General features: G+C 40.1%; 1 protein-coding gene across 2 annotated transcripts; it reads right to left on the bottom strand.

The window, feature by feature from the left end:
- Nucleotides 1-333: 333 nt before the first annotated feature.
- On the bottom strand, nt 334-20,962 carry LOC135463219 (E3 ubiquitin-protein ligase Midline-1-like). Of its 2 annotated transcripts, XM_064740528.1 has the most exons (7): nt 20,763-20,962; nt 18,590-19,279; nt 18,103-18,198; nt 17,044-17,274; nt 15,227-15,249; nt 14,772-14,959; nt 334-3,432 (listed from the first exon to the last, which is right to left on the bottom strand). In XM_064740528.1, the coding sequence occupies exons 2-7, from the start codon at nt 19,259-19,261 to the stop codon at nt 2,849-2,851; spliced, it is 1,794 nt and encodes a 597-aa protein (XP_064596598.1). In that variant the 5' UTR covers nt 19,262-19,279; nt 20,763-20,962; the 3' UTR covers nt 334-2,848. The 2 variants fall into 2 exon arrangements, with proteins under 2 accessions (XP_064596598.1, XP_064596599.1); XM_064740529.1 differs by lacking the exon at nt 20,763-20,962 and having other exon boundaries at nt 18,706-18,877.
- Nucleotides 20,963-21,489: the final 527 nt, after the last annotated feature.

A 21,489-nucleotide genomic window follows, 5' to 3' on the forward strand; every position in this document is an offset into this window, starting at 1 on the left:
CAGGTACATGTAAATATTTGCACAAGGTATCGGACAGAAAACCCATCACAGCTGAGAAGATACACATCAGGTAAATATACGCACAAGGTATCAGACAGGAAACCCATCACACCTGATATACGGGATACATATCACGTAACACACGGATAAGGTATCACAGAGAGGAAACCCATCACAATTGAAAAGATACACATCAAATACTCTACCGACAAGTTAACAGACAGAGAGGAAACCAGCACTACTGAGAAGATACCCATCAGGTAACTTGAACATGTTGATTGTGAAATTGGTATACGTATAACTCTGTGTAAAAATGCGACATACTGTGCATGATTTACGTTTGTATTACTACATTTTATTGACACTTTTATTCAACCATTCAAACGACTACACATTACACAATCACTTATTTTTATTAAGCATATGTCTCAGAAGTTGGAACACAAAAGGCAGAGAATGGCACAATATCACCGAATCATACATGAATACAACAAAAACTGACATTAAAATAACAGCAAGCTGATGAAATGGTGCAGTGACCTCATAATCTTGACCACAGGTTGTCATAGCAACAGTACTGGGGATGAAGCCACTTCCTAAGGTAAATCAGCTACAAGCCAGACTTTCATATTTGCAAAGTTCAGAGATCACAGAAATCAAAGATGATTTGCCAGCTTATTTTACACTGACACATTGTTGTGTTTTACTGAAAATACATGTATGGGAACTCAAAAAACACCCAGACAAAGTCACAGATGAGAACAGAAGTTGTTTGGATACATGACTTGAGCTGCACATCAAGTTGGAGACCAAAGCTGGTTTTGAAGGTTAAACCTAAAGAGAGGATTAAGCATGTGTAGGTCTGCAGCTCTGGGTGAAGTTAATTAAACATAACAAGGAGGCAGCTCATGTTGTAGTTATTTATACATGTATGCAATAAAAGAGAGTCAACGTTAATACATGTACAAGAAAAATTGATTACTTTTATAAAAAAAAAGTGTGAACAGGGTCTCAATTTAAAAAACAAATGAAAAGCGATGTAACAATGATACTTTAATCACTTCATCAAGCTAAGCATATGCAAGCAAGAAAAAAAAAGACAAACTGTATTCTGAATAAACCGCAACATAATCAATGTATATACACGTATTTAGAAACTATTTATTAAAAAATATCACAATGTGGGGCGTAATGCTTACACCACGGTGAATACAATAATACATGTCACTTGTCATATCACAGCACTTACATGTAAAAGTCATTTAAAGGAAAAAAGGTTATATCCATAATATATATCTGTGTATCCTTCCTTATATTTCTTATCCTAATTGTTCAACCTTCCTCACATCGCTTACCCTAATTTTTTCAACCTTCCTCATATAGCTTACTATAAACTCTTCAACCTCTTCGGCCACCTCTTTAACCAATAATTGGAAATTATTGTTAGAGAACTACAGAGTGTAGATAAAATAATTGGCACAGTTTTATGAAGCTTACATCTTCACTGACACAAATAAATCATTTTAGCATGATTTCCTATTAAATATATGCACAGATTCCAGTAAACACTTTTAGTGGCTAAAAAGGTTAACGATTTACAGTATACATTAAAAATAACTGTTTTTAAACAACATTTTTATTACAGTATAGATTAATGCCAACTGGTATTTATTCATAAAAAACTGTTTAGTGACTAAGACCTAAGTGTTTATTATAGAAAACATGTCAGATGTTTACATAGTAATGTGGTAGATGTATTCAATAAACACAAATAGTCCACTAAAATGTCACTGTGTTTAGACTGAAGATAAAAATCTGATAAACAGCTTAAATGTTTGCTATTGTTAACTTGTGAGATACACAAACTATGCACAGATCATGACAAAGTGTTAAGAACGCCAATCTTTGAATAAACTTAGTTGAAAAATAGAGAAATATACAGAAAACGAGAAACTTACAACTGACAACAGCATCCTAAAAACAGTCCTTGTTCAGCATGGGATTAACCTCATCATGGAGACAAAATAGGGTCGGTCCACAGGGAATTCTTGTACATTCTGGGTAATGAAACTTCTAAGAAAAACACCCTTTCAAGTGGGGTCCTTTATTGGAGGGCTGGTTGGATTGCACTCAAAAGAGACAGTATTAATTTAAAAATGGCCCACAGGTTATGTTTTTCTCTCATTTTTATCCAAAACTTACATCCAAGTTACATAACACAACCTAGATGACTACATGTAGCTTATCCAACCAACCTGTTCTAGCCCAATCTGCATTTGAGGTCAGGTGCCAAAAGCTCTACCTGTACTCATCCATGTGATCTTTTTCTTTGATGTCGCTAGTTATGTAATACCATTTCAGCCAGTTAATCACTCTCAAACCCATTACAAACTATGGTTTATTTCTCTCAAAAAACATTGCTAGTATCATTCAAAATAGAATTGTCTTGTGTAACATGCTGCAACAACAACATCAATCTGATCTGATCTTTTTTGACGACTTAATCTGAAACCACCCCTGAGTTATGACATACCGGCCCGATCATGGTAAGAAAAATAATCCTTTATACCCTCAGCCACTTTCTCACAAATCTCCATTACTAAAACTAAAACTACCCAGCCATTATCTACATGTATTTTGTCTGGAAAAAACCTGACACTGATGTTCAGGACAAGTCAGACAGACTGTGTACAACTACACCAAGCTGTAAGCTTGTGACAAATTACTGAATTAACCACATTAACTAAAATTTATACGCAAAAATTTGTTCCAAGAGACATAATTAACCACTCTATTTGAAACAAATTATAATATGATGGAAAAGATGTAATGAATAATTACCCAATGGTCAGGAAGTGCTTATCATATCACAGAGAACTGGAGGCAGAGTCACAGAGTCACCCGTTACCAGACGAGCAGACGCAGACACAGACACAGATCCATACCCGACAAACCCAACCGATGGCACGAGAGGCTCTGTGACGATAACATCACTGACAGTGCACATTACCTGGTTGTTGTCACAGTCCAGGACTGTCAGTGTGTGCTCATCACAGTCCAGGTACACACCCAGGTGATGAGGTCGTGTGTAACGTCTCCACTGTTGATAGTCAGGTTTGATCTCACCACCACCACGGTGACTATAACACCTGACCACATCACCACTGTACACCATCTTAATGTACCAGGAGTTACGGCCAGGGTTTGTCATCCCCCTCACACCACAGCTCTCCTGTGTCACTCCTACATGACAGTTACAGTCATGTGAACGGGTGATGTGTATCTCCCAGTAGTACCTGCCCGTCTGGTAACGCCCGTCTGTCACAGCTCTCCTCCACCACCCCCTGTACAAGTCCCCACCCTTTACCACACAGCCGCTGTCAGTGATTCTCAGCTTTCTGTCGTCTGTCTCTGTGAATCTCAGAGTCGGCTCTGCAAAAACACAAAAGAAGTATCATAAACAACAGCAAACCATAAACACACGCTGTAAGACAGAGCTGTAAATACCTGTACACATATCGTGGTTTTACTTTCTGAACACACTCTCTTGGAATAAAATCACACATATTGCTGTGACAAGAATGTAATTTATACAAAAATTTCTGTCATTTTCAGACGGTTCGAAAGAGTTGAGCTTCGACAAGAACTGGATCCATCACTAAATGACGGGTACGACATAGGCCAAGTACTGGGTTAAAATACAGATTTTTAGTGCTCTAATTTGTTTGAAACTTATCACCTACAACAAGAACAATACCTTCCTCAATCCGACACTGGGTTTTAGTTGTCAGTCATGGCACATTTGAACAGAAAAGTCACTATGAAGCTGTAGTAAGCCTGCTGGCATTCGTGGCGCAAGACCCTGCCAAAGCGGTCTGTGTAGTAAGGGAGGTAACTCGCCACACACAACTTACTTTCTTGCCACAATACCCCCAAAGGCTATTTTATTTATCACAATTATTAGTAATAAAGAAGTATTAGCTTAAATTTTCTGCAGCAGATTTTTAAAAAGAGTTAAATATTTCAAAATTTAAAAAAATCAAACGTATATCAACTGAGGAGATAAATGTAGATCAACAATTATTAATATATAGACCTACATACATGGAATCTCTACTTATTTATTTATTTATTTGATTGGTGTTTTACGCCGTACACAAGAATATTTCACTTATACGACGGCGGCCAGCATTATGGTGGGAGGAAACCGGGCAGAGCCCGGGGGAAACTCACGACCATCCGCAGGTTGCTAGTGGACCTTCCCACTTATTGGAATCTCTACACTTTAATAATAATAAAACATGTCTTGTTTTCACCAGTATTTGTTTTATATATATTATATTCACTACCCTCCACCCAACCACCCTGTTTTTGAAATTCTAGCTTCAACTCTACATTTTATTCTCTTTTCTTCAGTTTTTCATGCAATACCAGCTTAACATTATGTAATTCAGGCTCAACCATTCCTGCCTTTCTTCTAACTTACCACACTTTGTTTTGTCTTTATACATGCATGCATTGTATACCTACGCACCTACATGTATATAAGCCTATGTATTCTTTACCATATATATTTCCTGATGATGGCACAAACATAGTGATAGAAACACAGACTTATATTATCACTTCAATATTCGGAGTTACTTTCTTTTTATTTTACAGAGGGGTACACTGTGTTATCTATCCTCTTCTAACAGTACACCCACACTCATGAGGTAAATCTCACTCAAGGGTACAATATGTTATCTGTTCTGTATTAACACTACACCTGCTGATTTGCAAACATGAGGTAAATATCATCCAGACACTGAGGGTGCCCTGCCATGTGTTCTGTTCTAACATTGCACTTGTTGATTTGTGCACGAGGTAAATATCACCCAGACACTGATGGAAGACTTCCATCTGTCTCATATTAGTTTGTCTTCTGTGCACATCCTACTGTATACCTCACATTAGTTTGTGTCTTCTGGGAACATCCTCTCATATACATGTACCTCACATTAGTGTGCGTCTTCCGTGCACACCCTACTGTATACCTCACATTAGTTTATATCCTATGTGCACATCGTACTGTATACCTCAAATTAATTTTTATCGGTTTTGCTCTCCCTATTGCATAACTCACATTAGTTTGTATCCTTTTTGCACAACCTGTTGAATGTCTCACATTAGTTTGTATCTTTTTTGCCCTGCACTCAGGGGAACAATATGTTATCCGTATTAACAGTACACCTGCTGATTTGCAAACATGCAGTACCCTGCCATGTGTCCTGTTCTAACAGTGCACTTGCTGATTTGTACACATGATGTATATATCACCCAGACAGTGAGAGGTGCCCTGTCATGTGTCCTGTTCTAACAGTGCACTTGCTGATTTGTACACATGATGTATATATCACCCAGAGAGTGAGAGGTACCCTGCCATGTGTCCTGTTCTAACAGTGCACTTGCTGATTTGTACACATGATGTATATATCACCCAGAGAGTGAGAGGTACCCTGCCATGTGTCCTGTTCTAACAGTGCACTTGCTGATTTGTACACATGATGTATATATCACCCAGACAGTGAGAGGTGCCCTGCCATGTGTCCTGTTCTAACAGTGCACTTGCTGATTTGTACACATGATGTATATATCACCCAGAGAGTGAGAGATACCCTGCCATGTGTCCTGTTTTAACAGTGCACTTGCTGATTTGTACACATGATGTATATATCACCCAGACAGTGAGACGTACCCTGCCATGTGTCCTGTTCTAACAGTGCACTTGCTGATTTGTACACATGATGTATATATCACCCAGACAGTGAGAGGTGCCCTGTCATGTGTCCTGTTCTAACAGTGCACTTGCTGATTTGTACACATGATGTATATATCACCCATAGAGAGTGAGAGGTACCCTGCCATGTGTCCTGTTCTAACAGTGCACTTGCTGATTTGTACACATGATGTATATATCACCCAGAGAGTGAGAGGTACCCTGCCATGTGTCCTGTTTTAACAGTGCACTTGCTGATTTGTACACATGATGTATATATCAAACAGACAGTGAGAGGTACCCTGCCATGTGTCCTGTTCTAACAGTGCACTTGCTGATTTGTACACATGATGTATATATCACCCATAGAGAGTGAGAGGTACCCTGCCATGTGTCCTGTTCTAACAGTGCACTTGCTGATTTGTACACATGATGTATATATCACCCATAGAGAGTGAGAGGTATCCTGCCATGTGTCCTGTTCTAACAGTGCACTTGCTGATTTGTACACATGATGTATATATCACCCAGAGAGTGAGAGGTACCCTGCCATGTGTCCTGTTTTAACAGTGCACTTGCTGATTTGTACACATGATGTATATATCAAACAGACAGTGAGAGGTGCCCTACCATGTGTCCTGTTCTAACAGTGCACTTGCTGATTTGTACACATGATGTATATATCACCCAGACAGTGAGAGGTATCCTGTCATGTGTCCTGTTCTAACAGTGCACTTGCTGATTTGTACACATGATGTATATATCACCCAGAGAGTGAGAGGTACCCTGTCATGTGTCCTGTTCTAACAGTGCACTTGCTGATTTGTACACATGATGTATATATCACCCAGACAGTGAGAGGTACCCTGCCATGTGTCCTCTTCTAACAGTGCACTTGCTGATTTGTACACATGATGTATATATCACCCAGACAGTGAGAGGTACCCTGCCATGTGTCCTCTTCTAACAGTGCACTTGCTGATTTGTACACATGATGTATATATCACCCAGACAGTGAGAGGTACCCTGCCATGTGTCCTGTTCTAACAGTGCACTTGCTGATTTGTACACATGATGTATATATCACCCATAGAGAGTGAGAGGTGCCCTGTCATGTGTCCTGTTCTAACAGTGCACTTGCTGATTTGTACACATGATGTATATATCACCCAGAGAGTGAGAGGTACCCTGCCATGTGTCCTGTTCTAACAGTGCACTTGCTGATTTGTACACATGATGTATATATCACCCAGAGAGTGAGAGGTACCCTGCCATGTGTCCTGTTCTAACAGTGCACTTGCTGATTTGTACACATGATGTATATATCACCCAGAGAGTGAGAGGTACCCTGTCATGTGTCCTGTTTTAACAGTGCACTTGCTGATTTGTACACATGATGTATATATCAAACAGACAGTGAGAGGTATCCTGCCATGTGTCCTGTTTTAACAGTGCACTTGCTGATTTGTACACATGATGTATATATCACCCAGACAGTGAGACGTACCCTGTCATGTGTCCTGTTCTAACAGTGCACTTGCTGATTTGTACACATGATGTATATATCACCCAGAGAGTGAGACGTGCCCTGCCATGTGTCCTGTTCTAACAGTGCACTTGCTGATTTGTACACATGATGTATATATCACCCAGACAGTGAGAGGTGCCCTGTCATGTGTCCTGTTCTAACAGTGCACTTGCTGATTTGTACACATGATGTATATATCACCCAGAGAGTGAGAGGTACCCTGCCATGTGTCCTGTTCTAACAGTGCACTTGCTGATTTGTACACATGATGTATATATCACCCAGAGAGTGAGAGGTACCCTGCCATGTGTCCTGTTTTAACAGTGCACTTGCTGATTTGTACACATGATGTATATATCACCCAGACAGTGAGAGGTATCCTGCCATGTGTCCTCTTCTAACAGTGCACTTGCTGATTTGTACACATGATGTATATATCACCCAGACAGTGAGACGTACCCTGCCATGTGTCCTGTTCTAACAGTGCACTTGCTGATTTGTACACATGATGTATATATCACCCAGACAGTGAGAGGTGCCCTGTCATGTGTCCTGTTCTAACAGTGCACTTCCTGATTTGTACACATGATGTATATATCACCCAGACAGTGAGAGGTACCCTGCCATGTGTCCTGTTCTAACAGTGCACTTGCTGATTTGTACACATGATGTATATATCACCCAGAGAGTGAGAGGTATCCTGTCATGTGTCCTGTTCTAATAGTGCACTTGCTGATTTGTACACATGATGTATATATCACCCAAAGAGTGAGACGTACCCTGCCATGTGTCCTGTCCTAACAGTGCACTTGCTGATTTGTACACATGATGTATATATCACCCAGACAGTGAGAGGTGCCCTGTCATGTGTCCTGTTCTAACAGTGCACTTGCTGATTTGTACACATGATGTATATATCACCCAGAGAGTGAGAGGTACGCTGCCATGTGTCCTGTTCTAACAGTGCACTTGCTGATTTGTACACATGATGTATATATCACCCAGAGAGTGAGAGGTACCCTGCCATGTGTCCTGTTTTAACAGTGCACTTGCTGATTTGTACACATGATGTATATATCAAACAGACAGTGAGAGGTATCCTGCCATGTGTCCTGTTTTAACAGTGCACTTGCTGATTTGTACACATGATGTATATATCACCCAGACAGTGAGACGTACCCTGTCATGTGTCCTGTTCTAACAGTGCACTTGCTGATTTGTACACATGATGTATATATCACCCAGAGAGTGAGACGTACCCTGCCATGTGTCCTGTTCTAACAGTGCACTTGCTGATTTGTACACATGATGTATATATCACCCAGACAGTGAGAGGTGCCCTGTCATGTGTCCTGTTCTAACAGTGCACTTGCTGATTTGTACACATGATGTATATATCACCCAGAGAGTGAGAGGTACCCTGCCATGTGTCCTGTTCTAACAGTGCACTTGCTGATTTGTACACATGATGTATATATCACCCAGAGAGTGAGAGGTACCCTGCCATGTGTCCTGTTTTAACAGTGCATTTGCTGATTTGTACACATGATGTATATATCACCCAGACAGTGAGAGGTATCCTGCCATGTGTCCTCTTCTAACAGTGCACTTGCTGATTTGTACACATGATGTATATATCACCCAGACAGTGAGACGTACCCTGCCATGTGTCCTGTTCTAACAGTGCACTTGCTGATTTGTACACATGATGTATATATCACCCAGACAGTGAGAGGTGCCCTGTCATGTGTTCTGTTCTAACAGTGCACTTGCTGATTTGTACACATGATGTATATATCACCCAGAGAGTGAGAGGTACCCTGCCATGTGTCCTGTTCTAACAGTGCACTTGCTGATTTGTACACATGATGTATATATCACCCAGAGAGTGAGAGGTATCCTGTCATGTGTCCTGTTCTAATAGTGCACTTGCTGATTTGTACACATGATGTATATATCACCCAAAGAGTGAGACGTACCCTGCCATGTGTCCTGTCCTAACAGTGCACTTGCTGATTTGTACACATGATGTATATATCACCCAGACAGTGAGAGGTGCCCTGTCATGTGTCCTGTTCTAACAGTGCACTTGCTGATTTGTACACATGATGTATATATCACCCAGAGAGTGAGAGGTACCCTGCCATGTGTCCTGTTCTAACAGTGCACTTGCTGATTTGTACACATGATGTATATATCACCCAGAGAGTGAGAGGTACCCTGCCATGTGTCCTGTTTTAACAGTGCACTTGCTGATTTGTACACATGATGTATATATCAAACAGACAGTGAGAGGTATCCTGCCATGTGTCCTGTTTTAACAGTGCACTTGCTGATTTGTACACATGATGTATATATCACCCAGACAGTGAGAGGTACCCTGCCATGTGTCCTGTTCTAACAGTGCACTTGCTGATTTGTACACATGGTGTATATATCACCCAGACAGTGAGAGGTACCCTGCCATGTGTCCTGTTCTAACAGTGCACTTGCTGATTTGTACACATGATGTATATATCACCCAGAGAGTGAGAGGTACCCTGCCATGTGTCCTGTTCTAACAGTGCACTTGCTGATTTGTACACATGATGTATATATCACCCAGAGAGTGAGAGGTACCCTGCCATGTGTCCTGTTCTAACAGTGCACTTGCTGATTTGTACACATGATGTATATATCACCCAGAGAGTGAGAGGTACCCTGCCATGTGTCCTGTTCTAACAGTGCACTTGCTGATTTGTACACATGATGTATATATCACCCAGAGAGTGAGAGGTACCCTGCCATGTGTCCTGTTCTAACAGTGCACTTGCTGATTTGTACACATGATGTATATATCACCCAGACAGTGAGAGGTATACTGTCATGTGTCCTGTTCTAACAGTGCACTTGCTGATTTGTACACATGATGTATATATCACCCAGAGAGTGAGACGTACCCTGCCATGTGTCCTGTTCTAACAGTCCACTTGCTGATTTGTACACATGATGTATATATCACCCAGACAGTGAGAGGTGCCCTGTCATGTGTCCTGTTCTAACAGTGCACTTGCTGATTTGTACACATGATGTATATATCACCCAGACAGTGAGAGGTACCCTGCCATGTGTCCTGTTCTAACAGTGCACTTGTTGATTTGTATACATGATGTATATATCACCCAGAGAGTGAGAGGTACCCTGCCATGTGTCCTGTTCTAACAGTGCACTTGCTGATTTGTACAAATGATGTATATATCACCCAGACACCGAGGGGTACACTACCTACTGCCCTGTTCTAACTGTACACACCCTGCTATATACCTCACATCAGTTTCTGTTTTCTGTGCACACCCTACTGTATACCTCACATTAGTTTCTGTTTTCTGTGCACACAATACTGTATACCTCACATTAGTTTCTGTTTTCTGTGCACACCCTATTGTATACCTCACATCAGTTTGTGTTTTCTGTGCACACCCTATTGTATACCTCACATTAGTTTGTGTTTTCTGTGCACACCTATTGTATACCTCACATCAGTTTGTGTCTTTTGGGCACACCCTCCTGTATGCCTCACAATAGTTTGTGCTCTCTGTACACACCCTATTGTATACCTCACATTAGTTTCTGTTTTCTGTGCACACCCTATTGTTTACCTCAAATTAGTTTCTATTTTCTGTGCACACCCTATTGTATACCTCACATCAGTTTCTGTTTTCTGCGCACACCCTATTGTATACCTCACATTAGTTTCTGTTTTCTGTGCACACCCTATTGTATACCTCACATCAGTTTGTGTTTTCTGTGCACAGCCTATTGTATACCTCACATCAGTTTGTATCTTTTGGGCACACCCTACTGTATGTCCCACAATAGTTTGTGCTCTCTGTACACACCCTAGTATATACCCCACATTAATTTGTGTCTTTGCAATGTAATGCCACACGGGGGTCTCCACGACAACATATAACATAAATTTAGGACACAACAAGGAATTGGTTACAAACGTAAATAAAAGTAATGATATAGACAGATAATAGACCGAATAGACTATACACATATGTATGTAATATATGCAACAACAAAAGTATGTACATTACAAAAGAATGAATTATACCATATGTAATAAAATGAGGCTATAATGCAAGGACATAATGACTACTTACTGAAATAATATTTATCATTATCATTTAATATAAGAAACAAATTTCCATGTTACCCATCGATTTAAAATCTCTTTGATTCTGCAAAAAATTTATGCATAGTTTTTAAGACAATTTTGTTTTCGTCAGGTTTTAGATCATCGGATCCAAATAATACTATATTACCGACATGTTTTAAACACGAAAGAATCAATATTGAGTAGTTTACGCTTGGAGATATTGTTGATGTAATTTGTTCGAGCATATGCAGTCTTTGAGTGGCACATTAGGGGCATTCAAAGAAATAATGAATTAAATTTTCACATAAATGATTAAAATTTGGGCACATGCAAACAGTGCTTAAATTGTACTTAAAAAGATCAGCATTCAGAGCGCCAAGTCCCATTCTCATTCGGCATTGAATAACAGAGTGGTACGAATCGAACATGTCGTACAGTTGAGTGAGTTCTTTATTTTTCTTGAAAAACAGAAATTGCTTTGTTATTCCAACTGAGGCATTGCAAATATAAGACAGTAAAAATGTCCCAATCTTTGAGAGTTTTGGGGAAGAAAGAGGAGGAAAATAATTGAATGCAAATTTTAAAATGTCGAACATTGTCCCTGTTTCAAAGGTTGTATGTGTTTGTATCAGTGATATTTCTGCCATTTAATATCCTTTTTAGATAAGGGAGAGTCCATTTACAATTTTATGGAAGAATTCTATGGCATCGACATCCATTATGTAAAGATTCCCATTAGAGTTCATTTATTAAACTATTGTATGATGTCTGACGTTATCCTCTAGTACAGAGAAATGCCAGGCATCTTTGGATAGCTTCAAGAGAGTTTGACGATTTAAGGCTAGAGTTGTCGTACAGAACATTGCCATATTTGATTGACGACCTTAATAAGCTTTGGGAGAGAGTGACGAGACATTTTCTGGAGACAGTTTTCTTTGCTCTGTAGAAAATGCTTAATGTCCTGTTTGATTTCTTTACTACAGCTCGAATGTGTTTGTTTTACTTACCATTATATTGCAGAATGATGCCGGGGTGTTTGTGGGACCGAATGCTCTTTACATTAAATTAGGATTGCAAGGGTTACATTTTAAAGATATAAACAAGTAAACAGACTTAAGAGCTTTAAAGTTAATAACCCATTGACTTGCCCATTTTGACAAACGATCAAGATCTCGATTTAGTTTAGCCTGTGAGTCACTTAAATTATTGATCTCTTCCAATAGTGACGTGTCGTCAGCAAAAATGTTAATATCACTTTTTGGGCATAACTTACTGTATACCTCATATTAGTTTGTGTCTGTTGTAGACACTTTAATTAATGCTGGACATAAATTTATATTTGTGCACACCCTAATGCATGCTTCACATGAGTTTGTATCCTTTTTGCACACCCTAATGCATGCCTCGCATGAGTTTGTATCTTTTTTGCACACCCAAATGCATGCTTCACTTCAGTTTGTATCTTTTTTGCACACCCTAATGCATGCCTCACATGAGTTTGTATCTTTTTTGCACACCCTAATGCATGCCTCACATGAGTTTGTATCTTTTTTGCACACCCTAATGCATGCTTCACATGAGTTTGTATCCTTTTTGCACACCCTAATACATGCCTCACATTAGTTTGGATCTTTTTTGCACACCCTAATGCATGCCTCACATGAGTTTGTATCTTTTTTGCACACACTAATGCATGCCTCACATTAGTTTGTATCTGCTTTGCACACCCTAATGCATGCTTCACTTCAGTTTGTATCTTTTTAGCACACCCTAATGCATGTCTCACATGAGTTTGTATCTTTTTTGCACACACTAATGCATGCTTCACGTGAGTTTGTATCTTTTTTGCACACACTAATGCATGCTTCACATGAGTTTGTATCCTTTTTGCACACCCTAATGCATGCCTCACAAAAGTTTGTATCTTTTTTGCACACCCTAATGCATGCCTCACATGAGTTTGTATCTTTTTTGCACACCCTAATGCATGCTTCACATGAGTTTGTATCTTTTTTGCACACCCTAATGCATGCCTGACATTAGTTTGTATCTTTTTTGCACACCCAAATGCATGCTTCAGTTCAGTTTGTATCTTTTTTGCACACCCTAATGCATGCCTCACATGAGTTTGTATCTTTTTTGCACACCCTAATGCATGCCTCACATGAGTTTGTATCTTTTTTGCACACCCTAATGCATGCTTCACATGAGTTTGTATCCTTTTTGCACACCCTAATACATGCCTCACATTAGTTTGGATCTTTTTTGCACACCCTAATGCATGCCTCACATGAGTTTGTATCTTTTTTGCACACACTAATGCATGCCTCACATTAGTTTGTATCTTTTTTGCACACCCAAATGCATGCTTCACTTCAGTTTGTATCTTTTTTGCACACCCTAATGCATGCCTCACATGAGTTTGTATCTTTTTTGCACACCCTAATGCATGCCTCACATGAGTTTGTATCTTTTTTGCACACCCTAATGCATGCTTCACATGAGTTTGTATCCTTTTTGCACACCCTAATACATGCCTCACATTAGTTTGGATCTTTTTTGCACACCCTAATGCATGCCTCACATGAGTTTGTATCTTTTTTGCACACACTAATGCATGCCTCACATTAGTTTGTATCTGCTTTGCACACCCTAATGCATGCTTCACTTCAGTTTGTATCTTTTTTGCACACCCTAATGCATGTCTCACATGAGTTTGTATCTTTTTTGCACACACTAATGCATGCTTCACGTGAGTTTGTATCTTTTTTGCACACACTAATGCATGCTTCACATGAGTTTGTATCCTTTTTGCACACCCTAATGCATGCCTCACATAAGTTTGTATCTTTTTTGCACACCCTAATGCATGCCTCACATGAGTTTGTATCTTTTTTGCACACACTAATGCATGCTTCACATGAGTTTGTATCTTTTTTGCACACCCTAATGCATGCCTGACATTAGTTTGTGTCGTCTGTGTACACTTTATTCTACACCGCATTAGTTTGTGTCTTTTGCCTACACCCTATCATAAGTCCGACATCAGTTTGTGTTTTGTTCACACCCTAATGTAGACCTCAAACTATCTATGCTTTTCGTAAACTCTTCTCACCTTTGTTACTCTTAGTATACTGTTCATTTTTTGGGTGCCCCCTGCTGTATTACAGCTCATTTTGGTTTGTTTTCTTCTTAACACAGTCTGCCATGTGTTTTGCACACGCACAACTCTGTCCCTTCTCCACTTTATGTTTGTGTCTTTGATGCACATCCTAGTGTAAACCCTAAAGTCGTTTATGTCCACACCCTATTGTACACCTTTTATACATATAAGAACCTACTTGTAACACACAGGGGTGACATTGGTCCACCGACTGCTGCTTCTAAGTCCTGACGTTCTTGCACTGTTTCTTTTACAGTCACCTGTCTAGGAACAACTTGGTCATGTTGTAGAGAATCTAGAAGCTTTTGTCTGCTGACCTCATGTTTCTCCAGATCGGCTCTTATCTCATTCAGTTGGTCATCAATTCTGTGAAAAGAGGACAGAAAACAAAGAAACACAGTTGTGTGGTAATCCTGTGTATCACACAGTTATGAAAATGTCATGATGTACCTAGCAGGTTAGGTCTGATTTGTCTAAAGAAATGTATGTTTGAACACTAGATATATTTTACACTTGGGTCATGTTTTGGACAACTACAGAGCTGTTACTCAGTGTTACAGAAACACATCTGCTGACAACTGTCATGTGCACATGTATAACAAACTTAGAGACGTATAACACATTTATACATACATTTTGGTGAAGTCCGTGGAACCCTGTCAAGAAACAGAATTGAGCATCGTATAAAATCATGCAATCATAAAAACTGAAACAGATTCTTTACCTACTCTATTGGTTCTAAACTCTGGGTCACCTGGTTTGCTCATTTTAGCCAATATATTTGTAATCCTAGCAGAAATATTGAGTTTCTTTTCTCTCACATGGTTAGACCATCTAATGGACAACATACACGTATCTTTACTTTTCCAAATGGCTGGTAAAGCAATGTAATATTCTACTTTCAACACTACTAATATCTGTCCCAGGTTTAAAAATAATTAAGCTATACTTTCACCACAACATGTAACAAGGACGCAGTTAAAATTGAAATGTCTTACATCCCCTATAGTACACAGGGGCCATTGGCTCTTCCCTTTAACAATTAGACCACTTCCTAGTAAATCACACAGTCAAAATCAGCTCTAAATTCCAGTGTAATAAATTCTATGGCCCAAAGATTTCCCGATCACCCAATCTTTGTTGAAAATGAAACCATTTATTCCACCAAGTACAAGTAAAAGAGTAAACAACTTGAAGTTAGTGGCTGTATAAATCCTACCTTGAGATAAGGATTTAATTCTATGCTACTGTCAGAGAAGCAATCCTTTATCAATTTCACAATTGTTTTGGCAGAAAGTTTTATAATAGTGAAAGACACTACAGTTATCTCCCCTTCGCGTAACAGCTGTGCAAAGCCTATAAATCAGAAGATCAGGGTAGAAGTGTTCTAAAGAGAGATATAAACCAATGATATCAGCATAATGAAAAAATGGTTTAATTCTGGTCTTCCTGTTAGTTGTAATTTGTTACGGCTGTTTTATGGTTATTTTACGGCATGTTTATGAAAACAATAGCCTATAACAAAATTTAGGTTTAAATGAAATATACTTGTTCATAAAGTGAAGATGATGTTCAAAACTGCACAAAAACAAATACCTCAAACATAGTAAACGCTATCATATGTTGTGTGTTACAAGCTTGTGAAAGTAGCCGTGTGTTAATGGCTTATCGCCTATGGGTCTGAACTTTCTGATCAGGAAGCAGTCGATATCATCCAGATGACTGAAAATTTGGACAACATACTGAGCCACGACATGATGGTTTGTTTGATTGGTGTTTTACGTCGTGCTCAACATATTTCTCTTATATGACGGCGTTCAGCATTGTGGTTGAAGGAAACTGGGCAGAGCCTGGGGGGACATCAACTGAGATATGGTTGTCTATATACGGTTTGTACATTGGTTAATTTATTGTTTCAAACACTGATAAGGACTTTATTACTATTCGTATTCACACGTCATTTCGAAAAACATCAAACAACGTACTCTTTTTTTAATATTACATAGATAGGATCGTGGAGTTGTTTATTAGTCTAATCGCAGAGCGGTTACATTTATGGATAGAACAATAGAGGGCGACCGGAGAGAACCAATGAACTAAGTGAAGCAGTTAAACCCTGGAGCTAAAACTAGATCTGGCAACATGAGATGGGTTTGAACACCTCATCACTGTTCATTAGTGTCACTGTATGAGGCTGGTCACAGGTTCAATAATCACATTGTTGAGGTAAATGAGATGCCTCTGTGTACATACTCAACATACATATCACATTTGTTTACAAATGAGCGGTCAGAGCCAAGATATCTACAGCCCATACATGTAAGAAAACTATATATGTTCTCTGAAGCTGAAAAATTATTGACAGGTTATCCTGTGTGGTTAGTTGAAAAGTATTTAACTGGAGTTCAGGTAGCTGAACCAATGTTAGAGATTGTGCATGACTGACTTACCTGTAAAAACTTGACGTCCATTGACGCTACTAAATCCTTGGAAGCCTGTACCATCCTCTCCATTTCCTGGGCCTGTAGCTGGAAATGTTTGAGTATAGCACTACACTCCACACTCCACTGTGAATAGCGGGTTTTTATGCCATCTAAGGACTGTTGTTTCCAGGCTTGTAAGGCTTCCAAGGCTGCACAATAAGCCCTTTCAACCTCTTCAGTGTGAAGTTCCTGAGTTTCCTGACAAACAGAAAGAATGTTTATTATCTCATCCTCACCATTACAGGTGTGTTCAAGAGATTATACACAACTGTATCTACAATGTACTTCCTGGCTGGAGGGGATTTCACTTCAGTCTTTCGGGGTTCATATTTCGACTCAGAAACGTTGTTGGTTCAATATCACAACTGGTGGTCCGTGCAGGGTGAGATGGTGCCGCCCTTATGCTGTGATCACCAGTGGTTTGGTTCAAACACCAAGAGTGTCACCCTTGGATTAAGAGACGTCTATTAATCCCAGGTGTCGCACCATCACCTATGGGTGAGCGAGTGCTTGGGGTTTAAGGTCGTACTAAACAATTTTTCAGTCATATGACGATGAAGATATCCTTAGAGTGCATGTAATGTGCCTCCTTGTTGCAGGACAGATTTCCACAGCTCTTTTATCTAGTTGCTTCAGTGAGACGCCTTACCGAAGGCAGGTAAGCCGGCCCGCCTGAACCATTATACTGATACGGGTCAACCAGTCGTTGCATTATCCCCTTCAAGCTGAACACCAAGGGAGTAAGTCTTAGGTGTTACTTCACCCAGGTTTGACCCTGGATCTAAGCGGACACTCCACCAACTGTACTATCGGGGCCAGTCCCCATCACATATGTGGAGTACGTATATACAATATAGATATTATGACAGTGTATGATCGGCAATGGTGTATCTATTGGAGTTGTTGGTACATAATTAACAGCTGTATGTTTCCTGAATTTGTGAATGATAGCAATAAATTACATATGCAAAATGAGTCAACGAGTGCAATAAATCACATGTTGACCAGGTCATCAAAAATACCAACCTGTATCTTATTGTGCAGCCTCGAAACTCCTGACAGTGATTCTTTAGTTTCTTGTAGCACTTTCTCCAGTTCGCAAGTCTTGTTCAACACAGCTGGCTGTAATGGAAAAGATGCTACATTACAAAATCTACTTTTCAAGTGACTCACTACAGTACAAGACCAAAAAGCCCCTTTCCTCACTACAAACTATGGGTCAATATATAGTTCCAAATCATGACATATTTACATTGACTGTAGACCTATATACTAGAGTGGTGCACGATTTAGATTGTGATTTAAGTCATTCGCGTAGAACATCCTTGCGTCTTTCTAACATCATTGAAAACTGTTTACTATTTCTCTTTGCATGATTCCAAAGTAATTTTAAACTTACACAATTTTTTAGTTTTTCGTATTAATCGTTGTATTGGGAATTGACGTTACAATTAATGACCCAGAACATCCATTTTGGTTGTTGGCTGATATAAGAATGGCTTTTTCGCATTACCTTGTCATTCTCAGCTGCAGATGGTATATCTTGCATAGCGTGTTTCGGATGGTCAACCACACACCCCATACAGATCACCATCCGGCACGGTACACAGTACAAGCAGAATGGCTCACCATGTCTTGCACATGACGCTTGCTGATTTGATTGTTCATCCCTGTCGCTGGTCTGTCGCTGTGAGGTTTCCTGTGAGAGGTACTCCAGGGACGAAATCAGCCGGTGACGTTTCATAGCCCCCCTCATGGGATGACAAGAAGCCAGACAGTCTTTACAATACAGAAAACAACAATCGGTACAAAACTTGACAGCTTTAGTCTGATTATCATCATCACACAGAGAACAATATGGGGTGTCATCCTCAATCTTCACGGCAGAAGAGAACCTCTCCACTATTTCAGCCAGATGAAAGTTGGAAGGCAGACCAGCTACACCTTCTCTCCCCAGACTGGTTGGTGTCCGACATACAGGGCATGAGATCAGCTGGTCAGCACCCTCACTCCCCGTGCTACAGGAGACCTCATCTGTCTGTCCAGGTTTAGATTTGTCAGCATACACACCAATACACTCTCTACAAAAACTGTGCTGACAAGGTAACATTACTGGTTTCCGGAATGTTTCCACACAAATCGGACATGTGAGAACCTCTTCAGGATTTTCCTTGCTTTCAGCCATTACACACTTGGTTTTTCACTGAAATAAAACCAGCTAATTACTTAGACTGGTACAAATACAGGTCCTCCCATTTACGAAAATATAAAATTTCAACACAGCACACAGTCTCCATCTGCAGTTCAGTGCCTGTTTCTCTCTTTCAAAAACATATGGGGTACAGTATTTTTTTGTCGCTATTGCTGAAGTGGCTTTACAATACATATGGTATATGGGAGTTTGAGCGCCTCGCTTCCCCGAGTAGAAATAACTGCTTAGTTAGACATTTGACGATTCTAGCATTTATCATGTACCGGACATTTTTTTTGACAAACATCTGGTCAAGCCAGTTTGGACGGACGTGTTTGATCTATATAAAAGCTCCATCCATGAATATCAAATTGTTGTGTGAAACAATCAGTGCTGCTGATTTAAAGGTAAGACCAGCCAATTAGCTAACACCTATAACAGAAATGGTGGGACTTCAGGTATAAGATAATTGGGTCAAACATCTGGACTATAGCGATAGTAAAGGAAGCATCACCCTGTGTGATAATCGAGTCAAATGTCTGGACTACAGTGGTAGTGAAGAGAACCAGGCATTATATGATAATCGGGGCGAATGTCTAAAGTTTCTCTATCTGAAAAAACTTGTAACAGGTCAACCTCCTTTAGCTTCCAGTGTTTTGTGTTATTGTGAGGAAACACAGGAGTACAGACTACAATAATGCTGCTGTATCGTGGGATTAAGACTGATAAAACACACAATGTTTAAACTGTAAGTGCTGACTTGGTTGCGCACCAGAAATGTGACATACTGTACATGTCTAGACTGATACAAGGCTGGCACCATCGTAGCGGTACAATATAAAGACAACCTACCAGCCTGGACAGGAGATACCTAAGCTGTCCGCTGTAGAAGTAGGTTAGTGTCTGTTAAAACTTCACACGGACAGCATTGGCTAATGTATCAGCGGACCTGCATGGGGCTGTCCTAACTGGCTAAGTGTGTCAAGTTACACCCTCAATTATCCGTGATCTTTGGGAAGGCTGTAATGTCTGCTGTGTGTGGCGTTAATACAACATGCAGTCACTTCATCCATAAAATATACATCTGTCGCTTATATACAAGTGTTTATATTTGGTTCAGGCAGGCAAGCGTGGTAAACAAAGTATACAAGTAAGCAAAGAAACAAACAGCGATCCCTGGTTGGGTTGTCCCAGCCTTGTGTACCACGGGCCACACGTCACTACCAGTAATCGACCTACAGCGTAACTCTGCATAATGCCATTCAGGGTCAGCCCTACAACTGAATGTTGACAGGCCAAAATGGCTGCCAGCTAACCTAGTACTTTCTAAAAATTGGACCCTTCCGCAAACAGGACGACTACATAGCTCACATTTGGACAGAATAAAGTGCAGAGTGTATTAAATCATTGTTTTTAATAGGGTTGAAATTTGGGAACTGTACAAGTCCGTTTTGCTGTTCTTCAGATATACAATTTAGGAAGAGGTAAAACTCACCGAATTTCTGATATCTTTAAACTGGAGGTAACACACGGAATCTCAATATATACACAGTTGATAAAATATCTGTAACACAGTTCCTGCAGAGCCCAATACACGCCCTTGAAGTTCGGCTTCTTCCCCTTCCTATGTGGCAGGCACGGAAAAACAAAGTAGTCTCGTCAAACCAGCTTTCCAGCGGCCACCAATCAGTGTAGAACACGTCGTGACCCATATTCAATTGATCCCAGAAATGAATATTCCTGAAAAGGGAGTGAGTGAGTGCTTAACGTCGCACATAACAATTTTTCAGTAATATGACGATGAAGGAATCCTTAGAGCGCATGTAATGTGCCTCCTTGTTGCAGGACGGATTTCGGCCGCTCTTTTATCTAGTGCTGCTTCACTGAGACGACTTAACGAAGGCAAGTATAAGATGCCATTATACTGATACGGCCAAACAGTCGGTGCACTATCCCTTTCATGTTGAACGTGAGAAAGTTACAACTTCCTGTTTTAAAGTCTTAGGTGTGACTCAACCCAGGATTGACCGTGGATCTACCGTTCCCGAAGTGGACCCTCTGCCAACTGAGCTATCGGGACCGGTCCCTGAAAAGGGAAGAGATGGTACTGTGAACACCAATCATACATACCGGCACGGATAGCACAGTTGTTAGAGCGTCCGCTTCGGGACCGGTAGATCCAGGATCAATCCTTGATCGAGTCACACCTAAGAAGTTGCAAC

Source organism: Liolophura sinensis, chromosome 2 (genome assembly GCF_032854445.1).
Source record: "Liolophura sinensis isolate JHLJ2023 chromosome 2, CUHK_Ljap_v2, whole genome shotgun sequence".
NCBI classification, from domain to species: Eukaryota; Metazoa; Mollusca; class Polyplacophora; order Chitonida; family Chitonidae; genus Liolophura; species Liolophura sinensis.

Bases quoted from the DNA above. Each gene is read 5' to 3' on its own strand.
- LOC135463219 (XM_064740528.1), bottom strand. From the start codon at position 19,261: ATGGCTGAAAGCAAGGAAAATCCTGAAGAGGTTCTCACATGTCCGATT. The intron at 15,250-17,043 runs GTAAGTCAGTCA...GTTTCTTGACAG, and splicing joins TGGACGTCAAGTTTTTACAG to GGTTCCACGGACTTCACCAA. The intron at 14,960-15,226 runs GTATGTATAAAT...CTCTTTTCACAG, and splicing joins TCCACGGACTTCACCAAAAT to AATTGATGACCAACTGAATG.